The sequence below is a fragment of the Coenobita brevimanus genome, chromosome 60 (assembly GCF_032717465.1).
Source record: "Coenobita brevimanus isolate Jiangsu-jjx chromosome 60, ASM3271746v2, whole genome shotgun sequence".
NCBI classification, from domain to species: Eukaryota; Metazoa; Arthropoda; class Malacostraca; order Decapoda; family Coenobitidae; genus Coenobita; species Coenobita brevimanus.
Genome location: NC_137013.1, coordinates 19,429,323 through 19,454,333, shown reverse-complemented (window position 1 = coordinate 19,454,333; position 25,011 = coordinate 19,429,323). Strand labels below are relative to the sequence as shown.

At 38.7% G+C, this 25,011-nt stretch overlaps 1 protein-coding gene across 1 annotated transcript; it reads left to right on the top strand.

The window, feature by feature from the left end:
- Positions 1 to 436: 436 nt before the first annotated feature.
- Positions 437 to 3,634, top strand: LOC145403306 (uncharacterized). The gene has a single exon (XM_080275108.1). It carries the CDS (start codon positions 437 to 439, stop codon positions 3,632 to 3,634), a length of 3,198 nt encoding a protein of 1,065 aa, XP_080131234.1.
- Positions 3,635 to 25,011: the final 21,377 nt, after the last annotated feature.

Sequence of the window (25,011 nt, the reverse complement as noted above, 5' to 3'; positions counted from 1 at the left end):
GCTCTCACTACTCCAGGAGGTGGCAGTGAGGGACCAACCTCACGTGTTCCTTCTGCAAGAGACTCTGCTGGGGGAGAGATCCCCGTTCCGTCTGCCGGGATACACCACTCATCTCCTCCCTTATGTCCGGGGTATTACTAGAGGATGTGCCATTTTAGTCCAGGACCACATCGCTTTCACAGTGTGTAAGCCCACTCCATTCTGTGGAACTGATGTAGAGGTTCATGGTGTGCAACTACAACTTGCTCAGTCGTCTCTCACGGTATACAATGTATACAGCAGACCCGGTGCTGCCCTGGAGTTGGGGGACTTGTTCTCCCAAGCTACTAGGGAGCCCGTGCTCTTTGGGGGCGACTTTAATGAGCACCATGACCTCTTGCAATCAACGCAAAGGTCCAATGAGGCAGGACGGCACATAGCCCTAGTATTAGAGGAAATGGCTGGTGTGTCTCTGTTGACAGATGTCACAGGACCCACTCATGTTAGGGGGGGGCGTCTGGATTTAACCTTCGTGTCAGATTCCTTAGTGGATTTGGCACGTTGGTCCATACACCCCACCCTCATGAGTGACCACTTTGCTATAGTTACTGAGCTAGGTTTAACTCCCCTCCCACCTCCCGACCCGCCATCACGGTGGGATGTGGAGAGAGCGGACTGGGCGGCTTTCGAGCGAGCTCTAGCCGGCGCTTTTTCCTCATCCCCCCCCCCCACAGACTTGGAGAGACTGGCGGATCAAGTAGCCTGTGTCTTCAGGCAAGCTGCCACAGAGGCAATCCCTCAGAGGCGGCGATTCTCGAGGTCATACCGGGACGGTTGGTTCTACTGTGACCGAGTCAGGGAGCTGAATAGGCGGCTGAATGCGGCGCGTCGAGATTACCGGCGGCGTCGAAACTCACCTCTTCGAAGACGCTTGGAGGCTGTGTCCCGACACGTCCTGGTTGAGAAGCGTCGCCTTCGGGAAGAGGCGTTGGTTCGGTGGTGTCGGACTTTAGGACCTCACTCCACTCTCCGACAGATGTGGAGAAGGTTGCGGTCCATCACCGATCCCCGCCCCTCTCGTCCGCCGTCACACCCTGACCCGGCCTCAGAGGCTGACCGCCTGGCTAAACACTTTGCAGATCGCTCAGCCTCCCACAATCTCCAGAGGTCCGTTCTAGCCCAACAGGAGCAACTGTCGGACTCTCGCGCTGCGGTTATCCGAAAAGCTTGTGCTTGTCCTGATGTGGCGGATTGCCCCATCACGGATGATGAGCTCCAGGTAGCTTTGCGGCGCAGGGCTGACACTGCTCCTGGGCTAGACGGGCTTACTTATTCGATACTGTCCCATGCTGGAGATTGTGAAAAGAAGCGACTCTTAGATCTGATAAATCTCTCCTGGTCTGAGGGGCGATTACCGAGGTCGTGGAAGACTGCTGTCATCCACCCCATTCCGAAGCCAAACGACCCAGGCGCCATGCGTCCCATCTCCCTGCTCAGTTGTATAGGAAAGACAGCTGAGAGGGTAGTGAGGGCAAGACTTACATGGCGTCTGGGTCCACTACACCCGAGGATATTTGCTTACCATCACGGCCGCAGTGCTGCACACTGCTTGGCGTCTTTCCTCGGGGAGCTTCGGGGTGGAGTGGGGATGGCAGTCTTCCTCGATCTAGAAAAAGCTTTTGAGCTGGCAAGCCCCCTGGTTATTCTTAGTGCCCTTGTGGCTCGAGGGGTGGGAGGCAAACTCCTACAATGGATTCAGGACTTCTTCCTCGAGAGAACTGCCAGCGTCCGCTTCCAAGGACTTGTCTCCCCGTCATATTCACACGAAAACGGCACGCCTCAGGGCAGTGTCCTAAGCCCCATCCTCTTCAACATCTTGATGGAGGGGCTTTTAGATGTGAATTACGGCCGGGGAGTCACGCTTCTTGCATATGCGGACGATCTGGTTCTAGTTTTCCCGAGAAGAGACTGCTACACACAAGCCAATGAAGCCCTCTCACGGCTATACAGGAAGTCGGCGGAACTGGGGCTAAAGGTCAATATGGCGAAGACTCGTCATATGCCCTTTGGTCTCCGCCCACCGGCTTTTCCGTTGTTGCTGGGAGGGCAACCATTGACGTGTGTGACTACACATAAGTATCTGGGAGTGTGGATGGACACAGGGTTAAAGTTCACAAGTCATATCAGGTACCTGCGAGAGAAGGCTAAGACTCGGATGGCAGCACTTCGATTTCTTTCTAGAAAGGGACTGGGGGCCTCGTTTGGGGTCCTCCGCACCTTCTATGTGCACGCCATCCGGTCGATGGTCGACTACAGCGCTATCTGTCTGACAAGCTTGCCCCCGAAAGTGGCTGGATCGCTGGAGGTGATTCAGAATGAAGCACTACGCATCATGCTCCGCGCCCCCATGTGGACCAGAATAGTAAACCTCCGTCTGGAAGGCGGCCTTCCCTCTTTGAGAGGTAGGGTCGTACTCCGGGCTACAGCAGTTGTCCTCCAGCTTGTGCAGCGTAGACCCCAGCTTGCGGTCTCAACTCTGCTGACACGGTTGCTTGCCCGACCTCCAGATAATACACCTGGTAGAGACTGGGTCCGTGGGCTGGTTGCTGCGATGCATGGGCTGGGAGTGGCTGCTGGTATCTGCGAGGAACCAGATGCACCCTGTGTGGGCTACACTGACCCACCACCCTGGTCACCACCTTCTTTTGAGTTTGTTTGTCCGGAGGGGGGCAGGGCACGGGATTCCGTCCCTGCTCTCCTTCGGCAACGGGCTCTTGAGCGGGTGGAAGGGCTGCGGCATGAAAGGACCGTAGACTTCTACACTGACGGCTCAGTTACTGCAGGCGGAGCTGCTGGGGCAGCCTTCGTCTGTAAGAATGTGGTGGCGTCGTGGCGCCTTACACAGGATGTATCTGTCTTCCAGACGGAGCTTACAGCTATTCTGCAGGCTTTACGGCATGCCTACAGACAGAAATATGACAGCGTGGTGATTCATTCTGACTCACTCTCAGCGATCCAGACCATCCGTTCACGCTCCCTGGAGGACAATCAGTTCTTGTTGTCCTCCATTCACAAATATGCAGCTCGCATAGCAAGCCGTGGAAATAAGGTAATCCTCCACTGGGTGCCAGGGCACGTTGGTCTGGCGGGTAATGAGCGTGCAGATCAGGCGGCGCATTCTGCGTGCTCCCTCCCAGAGATCACTTTTGTTCTTAGGGAAGGTCCACGCAGAACACTTAATACAGCTAAGGCAACAGTGTGGCAGTGGGCTCGAGATGACCATCGTCTCTGTGTCACGGAAGCCTCCCGATCGGCTACCTGGTACGCGGTAGCCACGAGATATGAGCCACTGCCATCTCTGTCTGCCGTCCCCAATAATGTTCTTGTGCATCTGCGCCGCCTCCGTTTAGGATACCTGTCCTACAATCAAATTGCTCATACCCGACCAGACCCATGTGAGCACTGTCACGAAGTGGAGGAAGAGCCACTCTTACATTATATCTTGAGATGCCCAGTCGCACATGCCTTCCGCTCGCGACTGGGTACCGACTTTATACGTACAGGGGTGGACATCACTGATGCCCCAGAAATTTTATCAAGAGTGCCACTCTCCACGCTGCTCCGGGTGGTGTCCAACTACCCTCCTCCTCGCTAATTTTATGATGATGCAAGCAAGGCATCCCACTTAACGGGCTCATGTTTGCCCGTACCTCAGTGCGCTGAGGTTAATATTCCACCACCACCATAATTGACGGCGAAAACACTAAATATGAAACTTCCCCAGTTGTGCTCTAAATTAGCGAGGCAACATTCTCAGCTGTAATTATAATTCAGAAAAATATTCTGAGCTCACGGAATCTCCGTCTCGGAAAAAGAAATCAGTAACAAGGTTAAATGAAGTAACACGTAGAATGAAACTGATTCACAGGTAAAGAAGTCTGGCATTTGAGGGGTGTAAGCCCAAAGAGTTTCGTTTGTTTAGAGATGCGTATACAACTTGGAAATTTAGAGATAAAAAGGTTATTATTTTTATCAGTATAACTATTCATTACAGTGAGATCTTGAGGCTCCTGATCAAAGTTAAAAAATGGAATATTTTAGCAGTATGATGGTTCGTGTGATATCATTATCTCATTATCCATATTTACCAAGGTAATATCAGTCCGAAAGGCAATATATCGATTAGTTTTTTTTTTTTTTTAGTAGATAGATATTATTAAGAAAAAGTAAATACATAGCCGTACTGAGATATAGAATTAGTAAATATTACTCAGTTCCTTATATACTCAGTTTTTTTGTTCATGATGGGTCTTTTAAAATTCAGGTTGCCGAAGCGTCGATCTTAACTGTTGTTTCTCTCCTATTGACATTAACTGAGATTTTTTTTTTTTCGATTATTGTCGTTTTTTATTTTTAAAATTCATCGGTCTTGACATCAAGGATAAAAAAGTAGTACCAGCTATAAACTAGTTACGACTGATAACATCCGCTTTGGGGGTAGTTCAAAACTATTTTACTGGAGTGATGGCTGTATAAACGTATTCTGTGGCGAAATCGCTAAATATGCTCCTTCCAGAAACGTACTGAAAACTGATTGGGAAACACACCCAATTATTTCAAAACTCAGGACATTTCTGAGGGTGAAAAAATCACATTTAGGAAACATATAACAATAATCGATTTAAATATAAAGAGAGCTGGCGTCTGAATTAAGAACAACAAGTTTGAATTAATGTTTGGGTCACCGAAAAAGCTACAAACTTCGAATGGGTATTCTTTTTTATCTGCAGTAGAAGCAATATAAAATTATATCGAGCCTCCTCAATAATGTTAAAAGGAAAATGAAAACTTCCACATTTTGAAGATTCATGCTGCACCATAAACCACATATCCCCAGGTAAAATCTCTCAAAACTTTTATATCTAGTGAGAAGGAATGTTGATGAGCATTTGACTCTCACCTAAAAATTTATACGAGAATGTATCAACACTGTCGCAATACAGATATATAAATAATTATCATTTATAACTAATCATCTTAGACATATAGTTATGAGCTACAAAAATGCAGGTTGAAGGAACAATGAAAGAATTGTATTAATGTCGTCTGGAGACTTTATATTCTTACGTAAGGAAGTGGGTCATTTGTAATTTCTTTTCATTTGTAGTGATAACTTAATATTTAGAAAATGGTCAAATTGTTTTCTTACGGAAGAAACATCCATTTTAGAAATAATTGAAAACTAATATACTTGTATGGTCCTAAAAACCATACTATTGAGGGCGAAAACACTAAATCTTCAACTTCCACACGTGTGCTCTGTTAGACTCGATATACCCGCAATTTTATGTTAAATTCAGAAAACATTTCCGAGGGTGAAAAAAAAAAAATCAGTAACAAGGCTAAAAGAGGTAATAGGTTGGATGAAGTTGATTCATAGGTTGCATATGAGGGATTTATGCTCAAAGAGTTTCCCTTAATAAGAGGCGTAAAAACAACTTGGAAATTTATACTTATATTATTTTTGTCTGTATAACTAAGGTATTAAAGAAGCATCGACTATTCTGATCAATTATTTTTAAAAAATAAATATTTTCTATGTATGACGGTTCGTGCGATATCATTATCCATGTTTACTATGGTAATATCACTCCGAAAGGCAAAAAATCGTTTACAAAAAATTCTTTTTGTATTGATAATCAGGTATATATTTTTGGAAAAAGTAAATACATGGAAGTACTGAGACATACAACATATAAAGATTACCTACTTTCACATATACGCAATTCATGATGGGTGTAAAAAAGAAATCAGGCTGCAGGAGAGTCGACTTGAACTCTTGTGTCCGTCGTACTGAGATTACCTGGATTTCTAATTTCCGATTAGTATATCTTTTTTTTATTCGTATCAGCCGTGACATCAAGGATAAAAAGTAGTCAAACTGTGAACTGGTTACGGCTAATAACATCCGCTTTCCGCGTAGGACAAAAGTATTTTCCTGACTGATGACCGTATAAGCTTATTTTTTAGCGAAAACGCTAAGTATGCAACTTCCACAAATGTTCTCAATTCATTGCAAAACTCAGAAGACGTTTTTGAAAGAAAAAAAAAAAAAAAAAAGGAAACATAACACCAGATCGATTGACATGTAAAGAGAGCTGGCAGCTGAAGTGTTTAGTAACTGTAAGCTTGAATTAATTTGAGGGTCAAAGCAACAAGCGAGAAATTTCGCGTGAGAATTGTTTTGTATCTGCGGTATAATCACTTGAAAATTACTTGGGGCTTCATGATTGAATGTAAAAAAGAAGGAATATTTGTACAGTTGGCCGCACTCCCGCGAGGGCCACCTTAGTGTTGGCAACGCTGGCCGAGATAGTAACCGCGAATCATTAGTAGTGAGCTCTGATCGAAGCATTCACAGGACTGGGGGAGGGAGCGGGTTTGAGGTGGGTAGGTGGGTGCCTGTACACGAGAGGCGAGATATGACGATTGTTGAGGCGACAGAAAAGTGTAATATTTATTAAAAGAATTTTTTTTTTTTTTTCGGTGTTACTTTTGCCATCATGAAAAGTAAAAAGATCAACTTCAAATATTATACTGCAAAACAAAGACAACCGATCAAGATTCATAATTGTAGACTTTAATCGTATTTTATTTTATTGTTTCCAAGCAATGGACACTGTAAAATACAGACAAAAACTGCCTGAAAATAATGAATCAGAATGCTGTTTATTAATCACATGTAACAAATGTAAGTAACTTCATCCGGAATGTGGCAGCTGCTGACACCACTGGCACATATCAACATCGCCCATATCTAGCGTTACGTAACAAGCAGTTGAAAATCGCATCGTTGCGTCATCGCATCGTGGAGTTATCAGGGCTCCCATTGACCTTCACATGATAGCAGATTAAATATATATATATATATATATATATATATATATATATATATATATATATATATATATATATATATATATATATATAGATAGATAGATAGATAGATAGATAGATAGATAGATAGATATATATAGATATATATATAGATAGATAGATAGAGAGAGAGAGAGAGAGAGAGAGAGAGAGAGAGAGAGAGAGAGAGAGCAAGAGCGGGAGAGAGAGAGAGAGAGAGAGAGAGAGAGAGAGAGAATCACAAATTGTTTAAAGCCTCATTGGTCAAGACGCCCATAATTTCATTTTTACAAACAACCATCTGTTGCCATCGTGTCCGTGCCTCTTTGCCTATCTCTTATCGATGTAAATTTTTACATAGCAAAATCTGACTATAGCATTTAGCGTTTAGTATCATTAATCAGAATGTAGAAAAAATAGTAAGGTAAAAGAGTGATACAGCATCCCTAAATGCGGTGTTTGTTGTCGGGTGTTAGGAAACGCTTGATAAGGAGGATACGGAGGTGTGTGCTAGGGGTGTCAGCAATTACCGCATGCAGTATTAAGGATTCACATTTGCTATATTCAATAGCATTATGCTTTATGGTTTCCAAGCTTTAACTGTGCCACTTTTCACAGCGGTAATAACTTGACAATAAGGGTATTAAAATATATATTTTTTACCAGGTATTGTAGATTTTTATTATATATAGCTTCCAGCCTTCCACTCATGTTTCAGACGTCATCCCTCACCTCTCGTGCATAGGTATCCCCCCACTCTCCTCAAACCCCCTTCCTCCCCCCCAAACTCTCTCTGTACGACTCTCTCTTACTGGCTGTGGATGCTTCGAACGCATCTCTCTACTAGTGTTTCAGAGTCAATATCTTGGCCAGCGTTGACAACGCTGTGGCCCTCGCGGGAGTGCGGCCAGCTGTACATTATGAACGTTCGTGTCACCCCAGAAGCCACATTTCCTTGGGTAAAATCTCTCAAAATTTGTGATAACTCGTGAGAAGGAATATTGATTATACTTTCCCGTATTAATTTTTGTGTCTAAAGCTAAACACCTTCGGAGTACCGAGATATATAATGAATTACCATTTATAACTTTATTCCTCATTTCACTAGACATTTAGTGCAGGAGAGCTACAAAAAAAAAAAAAAAATCTGAAGAACACTGAATGAACTGTATTAACATCATCTGAAGATTTTTTAGATTTTTATGTAAGAAAGAGGGTCATCTGTAACTTTTTTCATTTGTAGTGGTCACTCTAGATTTTTTAAAAATGGTATACTTGTTTTGTCACTGTAAAACGATCCGCTTTAGGAATACTTCAAAATTGTCATACTCGAGTGATCCTATATATCGCAAAATTGATGGCTATAACACTAAATATGAAACTTCCCCAATTATGCTCTATTTTAGCTAGGAAACACTCCCAATTGTATCTGTAATACAGAAAACATTTCTGAGCTTCCGGAATTTCCGTCTCGGAAAAAAAAATCAGTAACAAGGCTAAATGAGATGACACGTAGGATGAAATTGAATCACAGGTAAACAAGTCTGGCATTTGAGGGATTTAAGCCCAAAGAGTATCGATTGATTAGAGACGTGTATACAACTTGGAAAAATTTATAGATAAAACGGATATTATTTTTATCTCTAACTAGGGCTTGAAAACGGCATATTCAGCCTGCTGGTCGTATATAAAAAGGGGAATATTTTCTCTGTACGACGGTTCGTTTAGTATCATTATCCATATTTACCATAGTAAAATCAGTCCGAAAAGCAATAAATCGTTTACAATAAAACTGTTACTGTATTGGTAATCAGGTATATACTATTAGGAAAAAGTAAATACAGCCGTACTGGGACATACAACTTATAAACCTTATGTGGTTTTGCATGTAGGCAGGTTTATTGTTCATGATGAGTCTAAGAAAAAAATCAGGCTACAGTAGCTTCGACCTGAACTCTTGTGTCCGTCTTCTGAGATTATCTGGATTTTTAATTTTCAATTAGTACTTTTTTTTTTTTTTATTCGCCCTGGCCATGAAGTCGATAAAAAGAAGTAGAATTGTGCATTACTTACGGCTGTTACAATCCGCTTTGGGTGTAGGTCAAAACTATTTTCCTGATTGATGGCTGTATAAACTTATTTTTATGCAAAATCGCTAAGTATGCAACTTCCACAAATATGCTCAAAATTTATTGGGAAGCACTCCTAATTAATTCTATATCTCAGATGCCCTTTCTGAGCGTGAGAAAATCACATTTGGGAAAGATATAACAAGAAATCTATCGACATGTAAAGTGAGCTTTTGTCTGAGGTGTTTGAGAGCAGTAACTTCGAAATGATGTGAGGATCAAAGCAGCAAGCGAGAAATTTCGAATGAGTATTCTTTTTCATCTGCAGTAGAAGCACTTGAAAATTACGTCACGCTTCCTTATTGACTTAAAAAAAATATATATATATTTGCACAATATGAAGGTCCACATTTCCTTAGCTAAAACCTCTCGAAACTGTGATAACTCGTGAGAGGAAATACTGATTAGCTTCAGACTCTCATTAAAATTAATAGGAGAAAGTATAAACACTATCGGAATACCGAGATATATAATTAACCATCATTTATAACTTTATTCCTCATCTCACCAGACATCTACAAAAAAAAGTGCACGTTGAAGGGACACTGAATGAACTGTATTAATATCGTCTGGAGATTTTTTAGGTTTTTACATTAGGAAGAGGGTCATTTTGACATTTTTTCATTTGTACGGCGAACTTCAGGATAAAAAATGAGACAAAGTTTATTATGGTAAAAGAATCCGCTTTAGGAGTAATTCAAAACTTGATTGATCCTAAAAACCGCATAATTAAAGGCGAACACACTAAATTGTCACTTCGACGAATGTACTTCAAATTCTATGAGAAACACACCCAATTCTATTTAAAATTCAGAAAACATATTTGCGGGCAAAAAAATTCAGCCTCAAAAAAGAAAATAAATTAGTAATAAGTCTAAATGAGGTAATATGAAGGATGAAATTGATTCACAGGTAAAGCAGGTTTTGATTATTTAGGGGATTAAACTCAAAGATTATCGTTTTATTAGGAAATTTAGAGATAAAACGGATATTATTATCTGTATAACTAAGGGTTTCAAATGGCATTTTGAACCTCCTGATCTTATTTTAAAGATTGAATATTTTAGTAGTATGACCGTTCGTGTGATATCAGTATCCATATTTACTAAGGTAATATTAGTCCGAAAGGCAATATTACCGTTTAAAGGGAAATTTTTTTTATATATATGATTATCAGAGATATATATTTAGGAAAAGAAAATACATAGCCGTACTGAGATGTCTAATATACTATAGCAGAAGCCGTATGTGTGTTTGTGTGTGCGTGTGTGTGTGTGTGTGTTTTGGGCAGCCGAAACTACACATTCAAATTGCACCAAAGTTGACACACAAATCGCAAAAAAATCAGATGTAAAAAAAACCTGGTTCGATCACCATTGAAAAAATTCCTATTTATTGAGCGCTCACATTCTGACTAAAACGCTGCTCCCGGAGCCCGGCATAGGATCTCCGTAGAATTTTTTGCCCAGAGGTAGAACTACAATAAACTGTAGCAGTAGCAGTGTGTACTTCGGACTAGCATTCGGACAACTTGGGTTCCATTCGCGAAGCTGCAGATAACACGGTCAACTGTTTAGCTGCAAAAAATCGAAGTGACAACATTACAGTAGAACAGCACATGAAGACCATCAAGGGCCTTTTTATGTCGTCTTGATGGCCGATAGTGACAACGTTAGATTAGAACGGCACATAAACGCGAGAGCTCTCCGCAGGAGCAAGTGCGAGGGGCCCGATGAGCCCACGAGCACTTGTACAATTTATAAACATTACTTTCGTTCCTCATATATGCAGTTATATTGTTTATGGGTCATAAAAATCAGGTGGTGAGAGCGTCGACTGTATTGAAATTAACTGTATTTTTCATTTTAGATGAGTATCCTTTTTCTTTTTAATTAATCATAGCCGTTACTTAAAGGTTAAAAAGTAATGCCAAATGTGAACTAGTTGCAACTGATAGCATCCGCTCTGAGGGTAGTTAAAAACTATTTTACAGGAGTGATGGATGTGAAAACTATAACTGAGGGAGAAAACACTAAATAAATAAGCAACCTCCGCAATGTGCTCTAAATTAGCAAGGAAACACTCCCAATTGAATTTAAAAATCAGAAAACATTCCTCAGCTTGAGGGAATTCCTTGTCGGGGGAAAAAAAATATCAGTAACAAGGCTAAATGAGGTAACACGTACGATGAAATTGATTCGTAGGTAAAGAAGGTTGCAGCTTGAAGGCTTTAAGAACGAGTTTCGTTTGAGTAATGATCTGTATACAACTTGGAAATTTTGAGATAAATCAAATGTTATATTGATCTGTATAACTGGGAATTAAAGTGGAATCATGATCAAATTGAGAAAAATATTTTTCACGTATGACGGTTCGTGTGATATCAGTATCCATATTCATCAAGGTAAAATCATTCCAATAGGCAACAAATCATCTTAATGAAAATTATCTATTATCATATATATATTATTAAAAAAAGTAAATAGCCGAACTAGATATACAAATTATAAACATTATTTGGTTCCTCATATACGCAGTTTTATTGTTCTTAATGGGACTTTCATAAATCATGTTGCCGTACTGTCACCCTTAACTGTTGTGTCTCTCGTGTTGTTTAACTGGATTTTTTTTTTTTTTTAATTCATCTTACCAGTGACTTCAAGGATTAAAAGTTGGAACAATTTTGAACTAGTTAAGGCTGATAGCATCCGCGTCGGAGATAGTTCAGAACTGTTTTACTGCAGTGATGGCTGTATGAACGTATTTTGAGGCGAAATCGCTAAATATGCTACTTCCACAAATGTACTCAAAACTGATTGGTAAACACCCAGTCATTTCCAAAACAAAAGACATTTGTTAGGGTGAAAAAATATCACATATGGGTAACTATCTATCTATCTATCTATTGCCAGACGCCTTAATCCCGTACGGGGTGGCCAAAAACAAATCGCCTCCACGTCGCCCTGTCCCCCGCCATTTCACATATAACAAAAATCGATTTCCATGTAAAGAGAGCTGGGCGTTGAATTGTTTAAGGAAAATAATTCTGAATCAATGTGGGGGTCACCGAAACAAGAAAGAAACTCTTAAATTATTATTCTTTATTATCTGTAGTAGTAGCAATTGAAAATTACATCAAGCCTCCTGACAATGTAAAAAAAAAAAAAAAAAAAAAATTGTACATTATGAAGATTCGCGTCATTCCATAAGCCACATTTCCTTAGGCAAAATCTCTCAAAATTGTGATAACTTGTGACAAGAAATATTGATTAGCTTGTGACTCATAAAAAACTCTCGGAATGATGAGATATATAAATATAAATTAATAACATTGTTCCTCATCTCCCTAGACATTTAAGGCATGACAGCTGGATAAAAAAAAAAAATGCAGTTTGAAGAACATTGAGTGAACTGTATTAATGTAGACGAGGTTTTTTAGGAAGAGGGTCATCTGTGACTTTTTTCATTTCTACTGGCTTTTCAGATTTCAAAAAATGGTAAAGTTGTTTTGTTACAGTAACAGTATCCGCTTTAGGAATAATTCAAAACTGTTATAGTTGTGATCCTAAATCTCGCATAATTGAGGGCTAAAACACTTAATATGAAACTTCCCTAATTGTGCTCTAAATTAGCTTGGAAACATTCCCAGTTGTATCTACAATTCAGAAAGCACTTCTCAGCTCACTGAACTTCCTCTAGGAAAAGGAAATCAGTAATAAGGCAAAATGAGGTAACAAGTGTGTTGAAATTGATTCACATGTAAAGAAGTCTGGCATTTGTGGGATTCACGCCCAAAGTGTTTCGTTTGATTAGAGACATGTATACAACTTGGAAATTTAGAAATAAAACGGATATTATTTTACATGCATAACTATTCATTACAGTGGAATCTTGAGGCTGCTAATCGTTTTAAAAATGGAATAATTTAGCAGTATAACTGTTCGTGTGATATCATTATCCACATCCGAAAGGCATTATATAGTTTAAAAGAAAATTATCATATTTATTATTAGGAAAACGTAAATACATAGCTGCATTGAGATATACAATTTATAAACAATACTTGGTTCGTCATAAACGCAGTTCCAAAGTTCAAGATGGGTCTTTTAAAATTCAGATTTCCGAAGAGAAGACCTTAACTGTTGTGTTTCTCCTATTGAGATTAAGTGGGTGATGTTTTCTTTTCGATAAGTCTATTGACTTCAAGGATAAAAAGTAGTACCAGTTTTGAACTAGTTACGGCTGATAGCATCCGCTTTAGGGGTAGTTCAAAACTATTTTCCTGGAGTAATGGTTTTATAGTATTTTGGGGTGAAATCGCTAAATATGCTACTTCCACAAATGTACCCAAAACTGATTGAGAAACACACCCAGTTATTTCCAAAACTCAGAAGACATTTGTGAGTGAAAAAAACACATTTAGGAAACATAAAAAAAGCAGACATGTAAAGAGAGCTGGCTTCTGAATTGTTTAAGAACAATAAGTTTGAATAAATGTAGGGGTCACCGAAACAAGCTAGAAACTTCGAATAAGTATTCTTTTTTATCTGCAGTAGAAGCACTTTAAAATTACATCGAGCTTTCTCACTAAATGTAAAAGGAAAATTATACGAGAAAGTATTGACACACAATACTGAGATATATAATTCATTACCATTTATAACTCCTCCTCATCTCAGACATATAGTGCATGTGAGCTACAAAAAATGCGGGTTGAACACTGAATGAAGTGTATTAATTTCTTCTGGAGATTGTTTCTATTCTTAGGTAAGGAAGAGGGTCATTTGTGATTTTTTTTTTACATTTGTAGTGGTAACCTCAGATTTAAAAAAAAAAAAAGGTCATTTTGTTTTGCTACAGTAAAAACATCCGCTTTGGGAATAAATGAAAAACTAATAACTAATATACTTGTGTGACTAAAAACAATATAATTGGGGACGAAAACACTAAATATACAGCTTCAACAAATGTACTCCAAATTAGCTAGGAAACACTCCCAATTCTATCTTAAATTGGGAAGTCTTTTCTGAGTGAAAAAAAAAAAATCCGTTTGGCAAGAAACAAAAAAAAAAAAAAAACTAACAAGACTAAATGAGGTAATATGTAGGACGAAACTGATTCGCATGTTAAAATGTCTGGCATTTGACAGGTTTAAGTTCAAAGAGATTCGTTTGATTAGGGACATGAAAACAAACTGGAAATTTAGAGATTAAACGGATGTGATTTTTGTCTGTATATCTAGGGCTTTAAAGTAAGATCTTGAGCCTCCTGATCAAATATAAAAAAATGGAATATTTTCTCTGTATGAGGGACCTGCGGATATCATCATCCATATTTACCAGGTAAAATCGCTCCGAAAGGTAATAAATCGCTTAAAAGAAAATTCTTTTTGTGTTGATCATCAGGTATATATTATTAGAAAAAAGTAAATGCATGGCCGTACTGAGATATACAATTCAGAAAAAATACATGGTTTCACATATACACAGATTAAGATGGGCCTTTAAAAAATCAGGCTGCGGGAGAATCGACCTGAACTACTGTGTCCGTCGTTTTGTGATGCTTTGGAATTTTATTTTCCGATGAGTATATTGTCTTTTTTAATCGTCTTATCCTTGACGTAAAGGATTAAAGCTAGTCCAATTGTGAACTAGTTCCGGCTGATGGCACCAGCTTTGAGGATATGACAAAGCTATTTTCCTGAGTGATGGGTGTATAAACTTAATTTTGGGCGAAATCGCTAATTATTCAACTTCACAAATGTACTCAAAATTGATTGGAAAACACTCCCAATTAATTCAAAACAAATCTTTCTGAGTGAAAAAAAAAATATATATATATTTAGGAAACATAAGATATCGATTGACATGTAAAAAGAGCATGCATCTGAGGTGTTTAAGAACAGTAAGTTTCGATTAATATGGGGGTCAAAGCAACAAGCGAGAAACTTAGAATGAGTATCGTTTTTTTTTTTATCTGCAGGAGAAGCACTTGATAATTATATCGAGCTTCCTGATTCAGTATAAGAAATGAAAGGAATATTTGCACATTATGAAGGTTCATGTCACTCCATGATCCTCATTGTTTCATTACCGTCTCGGAATAACAAACCAGTAACAAGGCTTAATGAGGTAACACGTAGCATGAAACTGATTCACAGGTAAAGAAGTCTGGTATTTCAGGGGTTCAAGCCCAAAGAGTTTCGTTTGATTAGAGACATGTATACAACTTGGAAATTTAGAGATAAAACAGATACTGTTTTTGTCTGTATAACTATTCATTACAGTGGAATCTAGAGGCTTCTGATCAAAATTAAAGTGGAATATTTTAGCAGTATGACTGTTCGTGTGATATCATTATCCATATTTACCAAGATAAAATCATTCCTAAAAGCAATATATCTTTTAAAAGAAAATTTTCTATCATTTATTATTAGGAAAAAGTAAATAAATAGCCGTATTGAGATATACAATTTATAAACATTACTTGGTTCTTAATATGCGGTTCATATATATATATATTTTTTTTATTCAATTTGCCGAAGCGTCGACCTAAACCGTTGTATCTCTCCTGTTGAGAGTAACTGGATTATATGTATTTTCGATGAATCTATTCACTTTTCCTTAGTTCATCTTAGCCATGACTTCATGGATAAAAAGTAATACCAGTTGTGAACTTGTTACGGCTGATAACATCCTCTGTAGGGGTAGTTCAAATCTGTTTTACTGGAGTGATGGTTTTATACACGTATTCTGGGGCGAAATCGCTAAATAATAATGTACTCAAAACTAACAGGGAAACCCATCCAATTATTTCAAAAAATCAAAAGATTTGTGAATGAAAAAAAAAAATCACGTTTAGGAAATATATAACAAAAATCGATCTACATAGAGCTGGCGTCTGAATTGTTTAAGAACAATAAGTTTCAATTAATTTACGGGTCACCAAAACAAGCAAGAAACTTCGAATGAGAACTCGTTTTTATCTGAAGTAGAAGCACTTTAAAATTACATCGAGCCTCCTCACTAAAGGTAAAAAAAAAAAAAAATGAATATTTGCATATTATAAAGATTCGTGTTACACCATAAGCCACATATCCCTAGGTAAAAATTTCTCAAAACTGTAATAACTAAATTAGAAGAAATATTGACGAACTTTTGACTCTCCTAAAAATTTATATAAGAAAGTATTAACACTGCCCCAATACCGAGATATATAATTAATTATCCTTTTATAACTATTCTCCATCTCCTTAGACATATAGTGCATGCGAGCAGGTTGAAGGAACACTGAATGGTTTTGATGTCGTCTGGAGATTGTTTCTATTCTTACATAAGGAAGAGGGTCATTTGTGATTTTTTTTTCTTGTAGTTGTAACAAGATAAAAAAAATGTTTTATTAAGGTAAATAAATCCTCTTTGAGAATAATAATTGAGGTTAAAAACATTAGATATGCAACTTCAACAAATTTACTCTAAATTAGCTGGGAAACGTAATTCTCTCAAATTCAGAAAATAGTTATGTGTGAAAAAATTCTCAAAAAAAAATCAGTACAAAGGTTAAATAATGTAATACATATGATGAACCTGATTCACAGGTAATGAAGCCTGGCTATTGAGTGGTTCAAAGAGTCTCCGCTGATTTGAGACGTGAAAAAGACTTTGAAATTTAGAGATGAAACGGATAATTTTTTAATTGGTATAACTAGGCCTTTTAGGTGGCATTTTGAGCCTCATGATCAAATATATAAAATGGAAAATTTTCTTTGTATAACGGATCGTGTTGTATCATTATCCATATTTACCATGGTAAAACCACGGCGAAAGCAATAAATCGTTTATATACAAGGAAATTGTTTTTGAATTTTATATATATATATATATATATATATATATATATATATATATATATATATATATATATATATATATATATATATATATATATATATGGATCAGATGGGTCAAGGATTGTGTGGGTAATATTGAAAGTTGGACTACAAATGTGGGCTGGGAGGGGGTTGGTGATAGCCAATACCCTCTTCAGGCATACATACATGGCGAATGATGATAAGGGTGGGTGGTGAACTGAATGAAAGGAAGGTTATGATTGATTATGTGTATCTGGATGAAAGGATGAGAAAATGTGTAATGAATGCAAGAGCTTATAGAGGTTGGGAGAGTGGACTTTCTGACCACAATATCCAAACAAGATGGAGAAATAGAAAAAGGGAATGACGGGAAAAAGGAGTTTTTGTAAGGAAAGTGGAAAGGTTACAAGAGGATGAGAAAACGCTGATTTGAGACGTGAAAAAGACTTTGAAATTTAGAGATGAAACGGATATTTTTTTAATTGGTATAACTAGGCCTTTTAGGTGGCATTTTGAGCCTCATGATCAAATATATAAAATGGAAAATTTTCTTTGTATAACGGATCGTGTTGTATCATTATCCATATTTACCATGGTAAAACCACGGCGAAAGCAATAAATTGTTTATATACAAGAAAATTGTTTTCGAATTTTATATATATATATATATATATATATATATATATATATATATATATATATATATATATATATATATATATATATATATATATATATGGATCAGATGGGTCAAGGATTGTGTGGGTAATATTGAAAGTTGGACTACAAATGTGGGCTGGGAGGGGGTTGGTGATAGCCAATACCCTCTTCAGGCATACATACATGGCGAATGATGATAAGGGTGGGTGGTGAACTGAATGAAAGGAAGGTTATGATTGATTATGTGTATCTGGATGAAAGGATGAGAAAATGTGTAATGAATGCAAGAGCTTATAGAGGTTGGGAGAGTGGACTTTCTGACCACAATATCCAAACAAGATGGAGAAATAGAAAAAGGGAATGACGGGAAAAAGGAGTTTTTGTAAGGAAAGTGGAAAGGTTACAAGAGGATGAGAAAACGCTGATTTGAGACGTGAAAAAGACTTTGAAATTTAGAGATGAAACGGATATTTTTTTAATTGGTATAACTAGGCCTTTTAGGTGGCATTTTGAGCCTCATGATCAAATATATAAAATGGAAAATTTTCTTTGTATAACGGATCGTGTTGTATCATTATCCATATTTACCATGGTAAAACCACGGCGAAAGCAATAAATTGTTTATATACAAGAAAATTGTTTTCGAATTTTATATATATATATATATATATATATATATATATATATATATATATATATATATATATATATATATATATATATATATATATGGATCAGATGGGTCAAGGATTGTGTGGGTAATATTGAAAGTTGGACTACAAATGTGGGCTGGGAGGGGGTTGGTGATAGCCAATACCCTCTTCAGGCATACATACATGGCGAATGATGATAAGGGTGGGTGGTGAACTGAATGAAAGGAAGGTTATGATTGATTATGTGTATCTGGATGAAAGGATGAGAAAATGTGTAATGAATGCAAGAGCTTATAGAGGTTGGGAGAGTGGACTTTCTGACCACAATATCCAAACAAGATGGAGAAATAGAAAAAGGGAATGACGGGAAAAAGGAGTTTTTGTAAGGAAAGTGGAAAGGTTACAAGAGGATGAGAAAACGGCAGAGTATAAGAGAGAAGTGGAGGAACGATTGGGCAAATATGAATTGCAGCAGATGGAGGACGTGGAAGGTGTATGCATGACATTCACAGAAGAAATGTGTGCAGCATGTTATGTGGTGTGTGGGATGAAGAGAAGACGGAGGCGGGTGCAAGGAACAGCGTGATGGAATGAAGAGGTGAGACAGGCTGTGGCACAAAAGAAGAAAGCATACAATGAATGGATGAGAAATAGGGACGTGGAAGAAGTTGAGAGGCGGAAGAGAGAGTTATATGTAGAAAGAAAGAGGTGAAAAGATTAGTAAGAGAGTAAGAGAAATAAAAGGAATTTGGAAGGAATTTGAGTGTAAAGTGGAGGGACTAAGAAAATGTTCTGGAAAGAGGTGAAAAGAGTGAATCAGGGTGGAAATGAAGTTATCAGAGGAGTGAAAGATAAAAATGGTAGATTACTAGTGGAGAAGGGAGAAAAAGTGAGCAGATGGAGAGAACACTTTAAGGAATTGTTGAACATAGAGGATGGAAGTAATGCGAGTATAAGTGGCTGGGGAATGGCTGGGAAAAGGAGGGAGGTGGGAAGACAGGAAGATATCAGTAGGATAGAAGTTGTGGAAGCAATGAAGAAAGTTAAATCGGGGAAAGCCCCAGGAATTGATGGAGTGTGTGGTGAAATACTGAAGCATGGAGGACAGTAGTAGAATGGATGTGGAAAATGTGGAGATTAGCATGGAAGGAAGGTAGAGTCCCAGAGGATTGGAAGTCAGGCATAATTATTCCCTTGTACAGAGGAAAACGGGAAAAAGAAGTGTGTGGTAATCACAGGGGCATTTGTCTTCTTAGTAGAATAGGAAAAGTGTATGGTAGGATACTTATTGACAGAGTTAGAGAAAGAACAGGTAGGCTTTAGGAAGGGAAGAGGTTGTGTAGATCACATATTCATTCTTAGAGCTTTAGTGGAAAAGTTTCTAGAGAAGGGAAAGAAGTTGTATGCGGCTTTCATGGATTTGGAGAAAGCATATGACAGGGTGGATGGACAAGGATTGTGGAAAGTATTAAGAATATATGGAGTAGATGGGAAGTTGTTGAATGCTGTGAAGAGTATGTGTGATTGTACCCCCTCCACAATATGTCTACCCCCGATGTATATGTCCCCCCCCCCAATGCATACATGCCCCCACTAAACTTGCTAGGTCAGCACCCTTTCCCACGCCTGAAGACGGCGTTATTGCATCAGTTCTTAGCAGACAGCCGACCCGGGCAGACTGTTTTACTGTGAGCTTGTAATAAACTCCTTATCTAGCTGTTTGTACACGGAGTTTCTATCACCAAAGTATTGCAAGTTACATTTGGTAGCAGCGGTGTTTCGAACCATCACATTCTGACCGCCTCCTTGGATTTTTAGTGATACAACAAGATACACGACGACTCGCATCTGCCAGCCTCGCCCCTCCTCCGTGCCTCTATACCTTGGCTGTGCTTTTCGGGTGTACCATTTTTCTCACCAGTGCTCACCTCTCCAACAACCACACCCATACGCCTTGTTCCTGACCGCACGTGTCGCCGTCGCCAACCTACGCACCTGTTGCACCTGTTCCCAGCACCTGTTCCGGACTCATCATAGCTCCTGCCCCCACGGTGCCACTTATCACTGTCTGCCCGCTGTCTGCCCACCACCATTCTCTGCATTTGCAATTCACCAGCTCTACACCTGCCTTGCGCCGACATCTGCCTCACCACCCACCACCGGCCTCCGCCGTCGCCCGCATCTGGTCTGCATTACGGAGCCTCCTAAGCCGCCACTCCCTGCCGGTGATTCATCGCGGCGTCTCTTCTCCTCTCCGCCCAGCTGTCTCTCCACCCCCGCCCCGCCCCGCCCCGCCCCGTCGCCCCGCCCTGCCCCAGCCCAGCTACGCCCAGCCACCCTGCACGTCATACATCTCGACACTCCCGTTTCTACTGTGTAACTATAGCATATCTTTCCTTTCTCCAGAGATTATCCTCGATTTTCTCTACAGATTGGTTATTGTAAATATTCCATCTCATTTCCATTACCCCGTTTTCATCTTCACCTACGTTATTTATTATCCATCTCATCCTTCGCATTTTATTTACACCATCCATGCCCGCACCTTCATTCATTTTCACACCTAGTGTATTCCATTCTCTCATTGTTATTTATACATTCCCACCTACGTATCCATCTTCCTCCTTTCATCTTCCATTGCCGCATTAAATGTCATACTTTCCACGTCAACCGCTTACCACCAGCCCTCTCGACCCGGAAACATCACCTGCTCATACCCCGTCTGCCGACTCTAACACAATCACTCATTTACGAAGTGGCAAAGAGTACCACCGCCCTGTACCTGAGACTCCCGTTTCACTTCCCGCAGAATTACTTACTACCCATCCTACCCTCGTAAATCCAGATACCTCCTCCTCTACTTCTGCCTCTACCCTCCCTTCTTCTTCCTCTACTCCTTCCCCAGTTGTTCCTTCTCCTCCCTCCCTTCATACCCCGTCTTGCTCGCCCTTAACTGCCACTACCTTCTCTCTCTCCCACACCTCTCCTGCCGCCACTTCTGCTCTTCCAGCCGCCAACCCTCCACAGTCTATCTATCTCGACGATGCCAATCGTCCCAAATTTACCGGCCAGGACCCAACTTGGTCTGTCTATGATTTCCTCAGAGAAGTCGAAACTGAAATAAATAATAGACAAATTACCGAGGAATCGCTCAAAGTAGCTTACCTCCTCGGTCGCTTGCACCACGGTAAATCAGACATCGGATCCGCGATCCGTGCAGGACATTTCGATAGCATTCGTACCTTTGCTGATTTTCATACGGAACTCATCAGCCTTTGTTGCCAGCATTCAAATTCCGTGATGGCTGTATCAACTTGTTTTTTGGGGAAATCGCTAAGCATGCAACTTCACAAAGAACTCAAAATTTAATGGGAATCACTCCCATTAACACCTAAATTCAGATGACCTTTCTGCGAGTGAAAACATCACATTTACGAAGCATAACAAGAAATCGAGTGACATGTTAAGAGAGCTGGCATCTGAGGTGTTTAAGAACAGTAAGTTTAAACTGATGTGGGGACAAAGCAACAAGCGAGAAATTTCCCATGAGTATTGTTATTTATCTGCAGTAGAAGCACTTGAAAATTACGTGGGGTTTCCTGATAGAATGAAAAAAAAAAAGGAATATTTGTACATTATCAATGTTCGTGTCACCCCATGAGCCACATTTCTCAGGTAAAATCTCTCAAAATTGCGATAACTCGTGAGAAGGAATATTGATTAGTTAGACCCTCACATAAAGATTAATACAAGAAAATATAAGCAATCTCAGAATACCGAAATATATAATTCATTACCATTTATTACTTTATTCCGTATCTCCCTAGACATTTAGTGCATTAAACCTACAAGAAAAATGCAATTTGAAGAGCACTGACTGAACTGTATTACTGTCGTCTGGAGATTGTTTAGATTTTCACGTAAGGAAGAGGGTCATGTGACTTTTTTTATTTGTACTGATAACTTTAGATTTAAAAAATGGTAAAGATGTTTTGTTACGGTAAAAGCATCCGCTTTAGGAATGATTCAAAACTGTTATACTTGAGTGACCCTAGAAGCCGCATAATTGAGGGCGAAAATAATAATATCCTATTTTCCCATTTGTGCTCTAAATTAGCTAAGAAACACTCCCAATTGTATCTATTGTATATTTGATTAAACATTTCCGCCATTGTGGAATTTCCGTCTCGAGAAAGAAATCAGTAATAAGGCTAAATGAAATAGCACGTAGGATGAAACTGATTCACAGGTAAAGAAGTCTGGCATTTGAGGGGTTCAAACCCAAAGAGTTTCATTTGATTAGAGACGTGTATACAACTTGGAAATTCAGAGATAAAAAGGGTATTATATTTATCTGCATAACTATTCGGTACAGAGGAATCTTGAGGCTGCTGATCAAGTTAAAAAAAAAAAATGGAATATTTTAGCAGTATGACTTCGTGTGATATCATTATCCATATTTCTATCTATCCATCTATCTATTGCCAGACGCCTCAATCCCGTTTCGTCAGTCTTTCCATCCTCTCCACATGGCCAAACAACCTCAATTTGTTCCTCATAACGCTTCTTATCACATCGATATCCACACCACAAAGCTCCTTTATATCCTCATTCGTCAGCCTGTCTCCATGTGACTCCACAGGGTCCTCTTAAATAACTCATTTCCACTGCTCCCACTCTTGACTTGGTCGTCCAAGCTTCACTTCCATACGTTAGAGTTGGTATCACAATACTGTCATGTAGTAACTTTTTCACTTCCATGCTCACTTCCCTGTTTCTTATCACTGCTTTCAAAGAACCAGCAACCTTTCTTCCCTGCTGTACCCTTTCAAACACTTCCTCCAAACTTCCATCCATACTCTTCACACTACCCAAGTGCTTAAACGTACTCACATTTTCCAATTCCTCACAATCCAACCTCGCTGTACATTCACTGACTTCACCTCTCTCAAAGACCATCACTTAACTCACCTTTAGATTCCGTTTCTTACACACTCTCCCAAACTCATCCACAAAGCCTTGCAGCTCCCCTTCGTCTTCACTCAACAACACAGTATCATCTGCAAACAACAGTACAGTGAGTTTCCAAACACTATCCTCTCTCACCAGGGCCACTCCAACATCCACTACCCTACCTTGTACCTCTTTTATTACCCCATCCATGTACAGATTGAACAACCATGGAGACATGACACATCCCTGTTTCAACCCAACATTCAAAGAGAAAAATTCACTTAGTTCATCATCCACACGCACTGCAGCCTTAGCACAATCATATATACTCCTCAGCATTCAACAACTTCCCATCCACTCCATATATTCTTAATACTTTCCAGTCCGAAAAGCAATATATCGTATAAGAGAAAAATGTCTATTATCAGATATTTATTAATAGGAAAAAGTAATTACATCGCCGTACTGAGATATACGATTTATAAACATTACTTGGTTCCTCATATAAGCAGTTATATTGCTCATGATGAGTCTTTAAAAATTCAGGCCCAAGCGTCGACCTAAACTGTTGTATCTGTCTACTGAGATTAACTGGATTATTTTTATTTTCGATGAATCTATTATTTTTTTTAATTCATCACAGCCGTGACTTAAAGGATAAAAAGTAATAAAAGTTGTGAAATAGTTACGGCTAACATCCGTTTTAGGGGTAGTTCAAAACTATTTTACTGGAGTGTTGTCTTTATAAAAGTATTCTGGGGCGAAATCCCTAAATATGCTATTTCCATAAATCTAATCAAAATTGATTTGGAAACACCCAATTATTTCAGTCAAAAGACATTTGTGTTAAAAATCACATATAGGAAACATAAAAATCGATTTACATGTAAAGGGAGCTGGCCCTTGAATTATTTAAGAACAATACGTGTGAATTAATTTCGTGGTCACCAAAACAACCTAGAAACTTCGAATGAGTATTCATTTTTATCTGCAGTAGAAGCACTTTAAAATTACATCGAGCCTCCTCACACAATTTAAAAAAAAATGAATAATTTTTAATTATGAAGGTTCGTGTTACCCCATAAGCCACATATCGAAACTATTTTACCTAATTTGAAGGAATATTCATGAACTTTTGACACGTAAAAATTTGTATGAGAAAGTATTAACACTGTGTCAGTACCGAGATATATAATCAATTATCATTTATAACTATTCCTCATCTTAGACATTTAGTGCAAGTGAAAAAAAAAAAAAAAAAAGGAAAACTGAATGAAGTGTATTAACGTCGTCTGGAGATTGTCTCTTCTGAAGTTAGGAAAAGTCTCATTTATGATTTTTATTTCATTTGTAGTAGTAACATCAGATAAAAAAAAATTTGTTTTGTTACGGTAAAAACATCCTCTTTAGGAAAAATTGAAACATACTTGTGTGATCCTTAAAACCGCATAATTGAGGTCGAAAACGCTAAACATGCAAATTCTTCAAATGTACTCTAAATTAAGTGAGAAACACTCCCAATTCTTTCTTAAATTCAGAAAACATTTCTGAGGGTGAAAAAATTTCGTCACCTCAAAAAATCAGTAACCAGACAGAATGAAATTGATTCACAGGTAAAGAATTCTAGTATTTTAGGGGTTTAAGCTCAAAGAGTTTCGTTAGATTAGACATGAAAAAATCACGGAAAATTAGAGACTAAACGAATATTATTTTTTTCGGTATAATTAGGCCTATAAAGTGGCATCTTGAGCCACCTGATCAAATATAAAAATGGAATATTTTTTTCTATATAATGGTTCGTGTGGTATCATTATCCATATTTACCATGGTAAAATCACCGCGAAAGCAATAA

Excerpts from the sequence above, each read along its gene's own strand:
- LOC145403306 (XM_080275108.1), top strand. The coding sequence starts at position 437 with ATGGCTGGTGTGTCTCTGTTGACAGATGTCACAGGACCCACTCATGTT.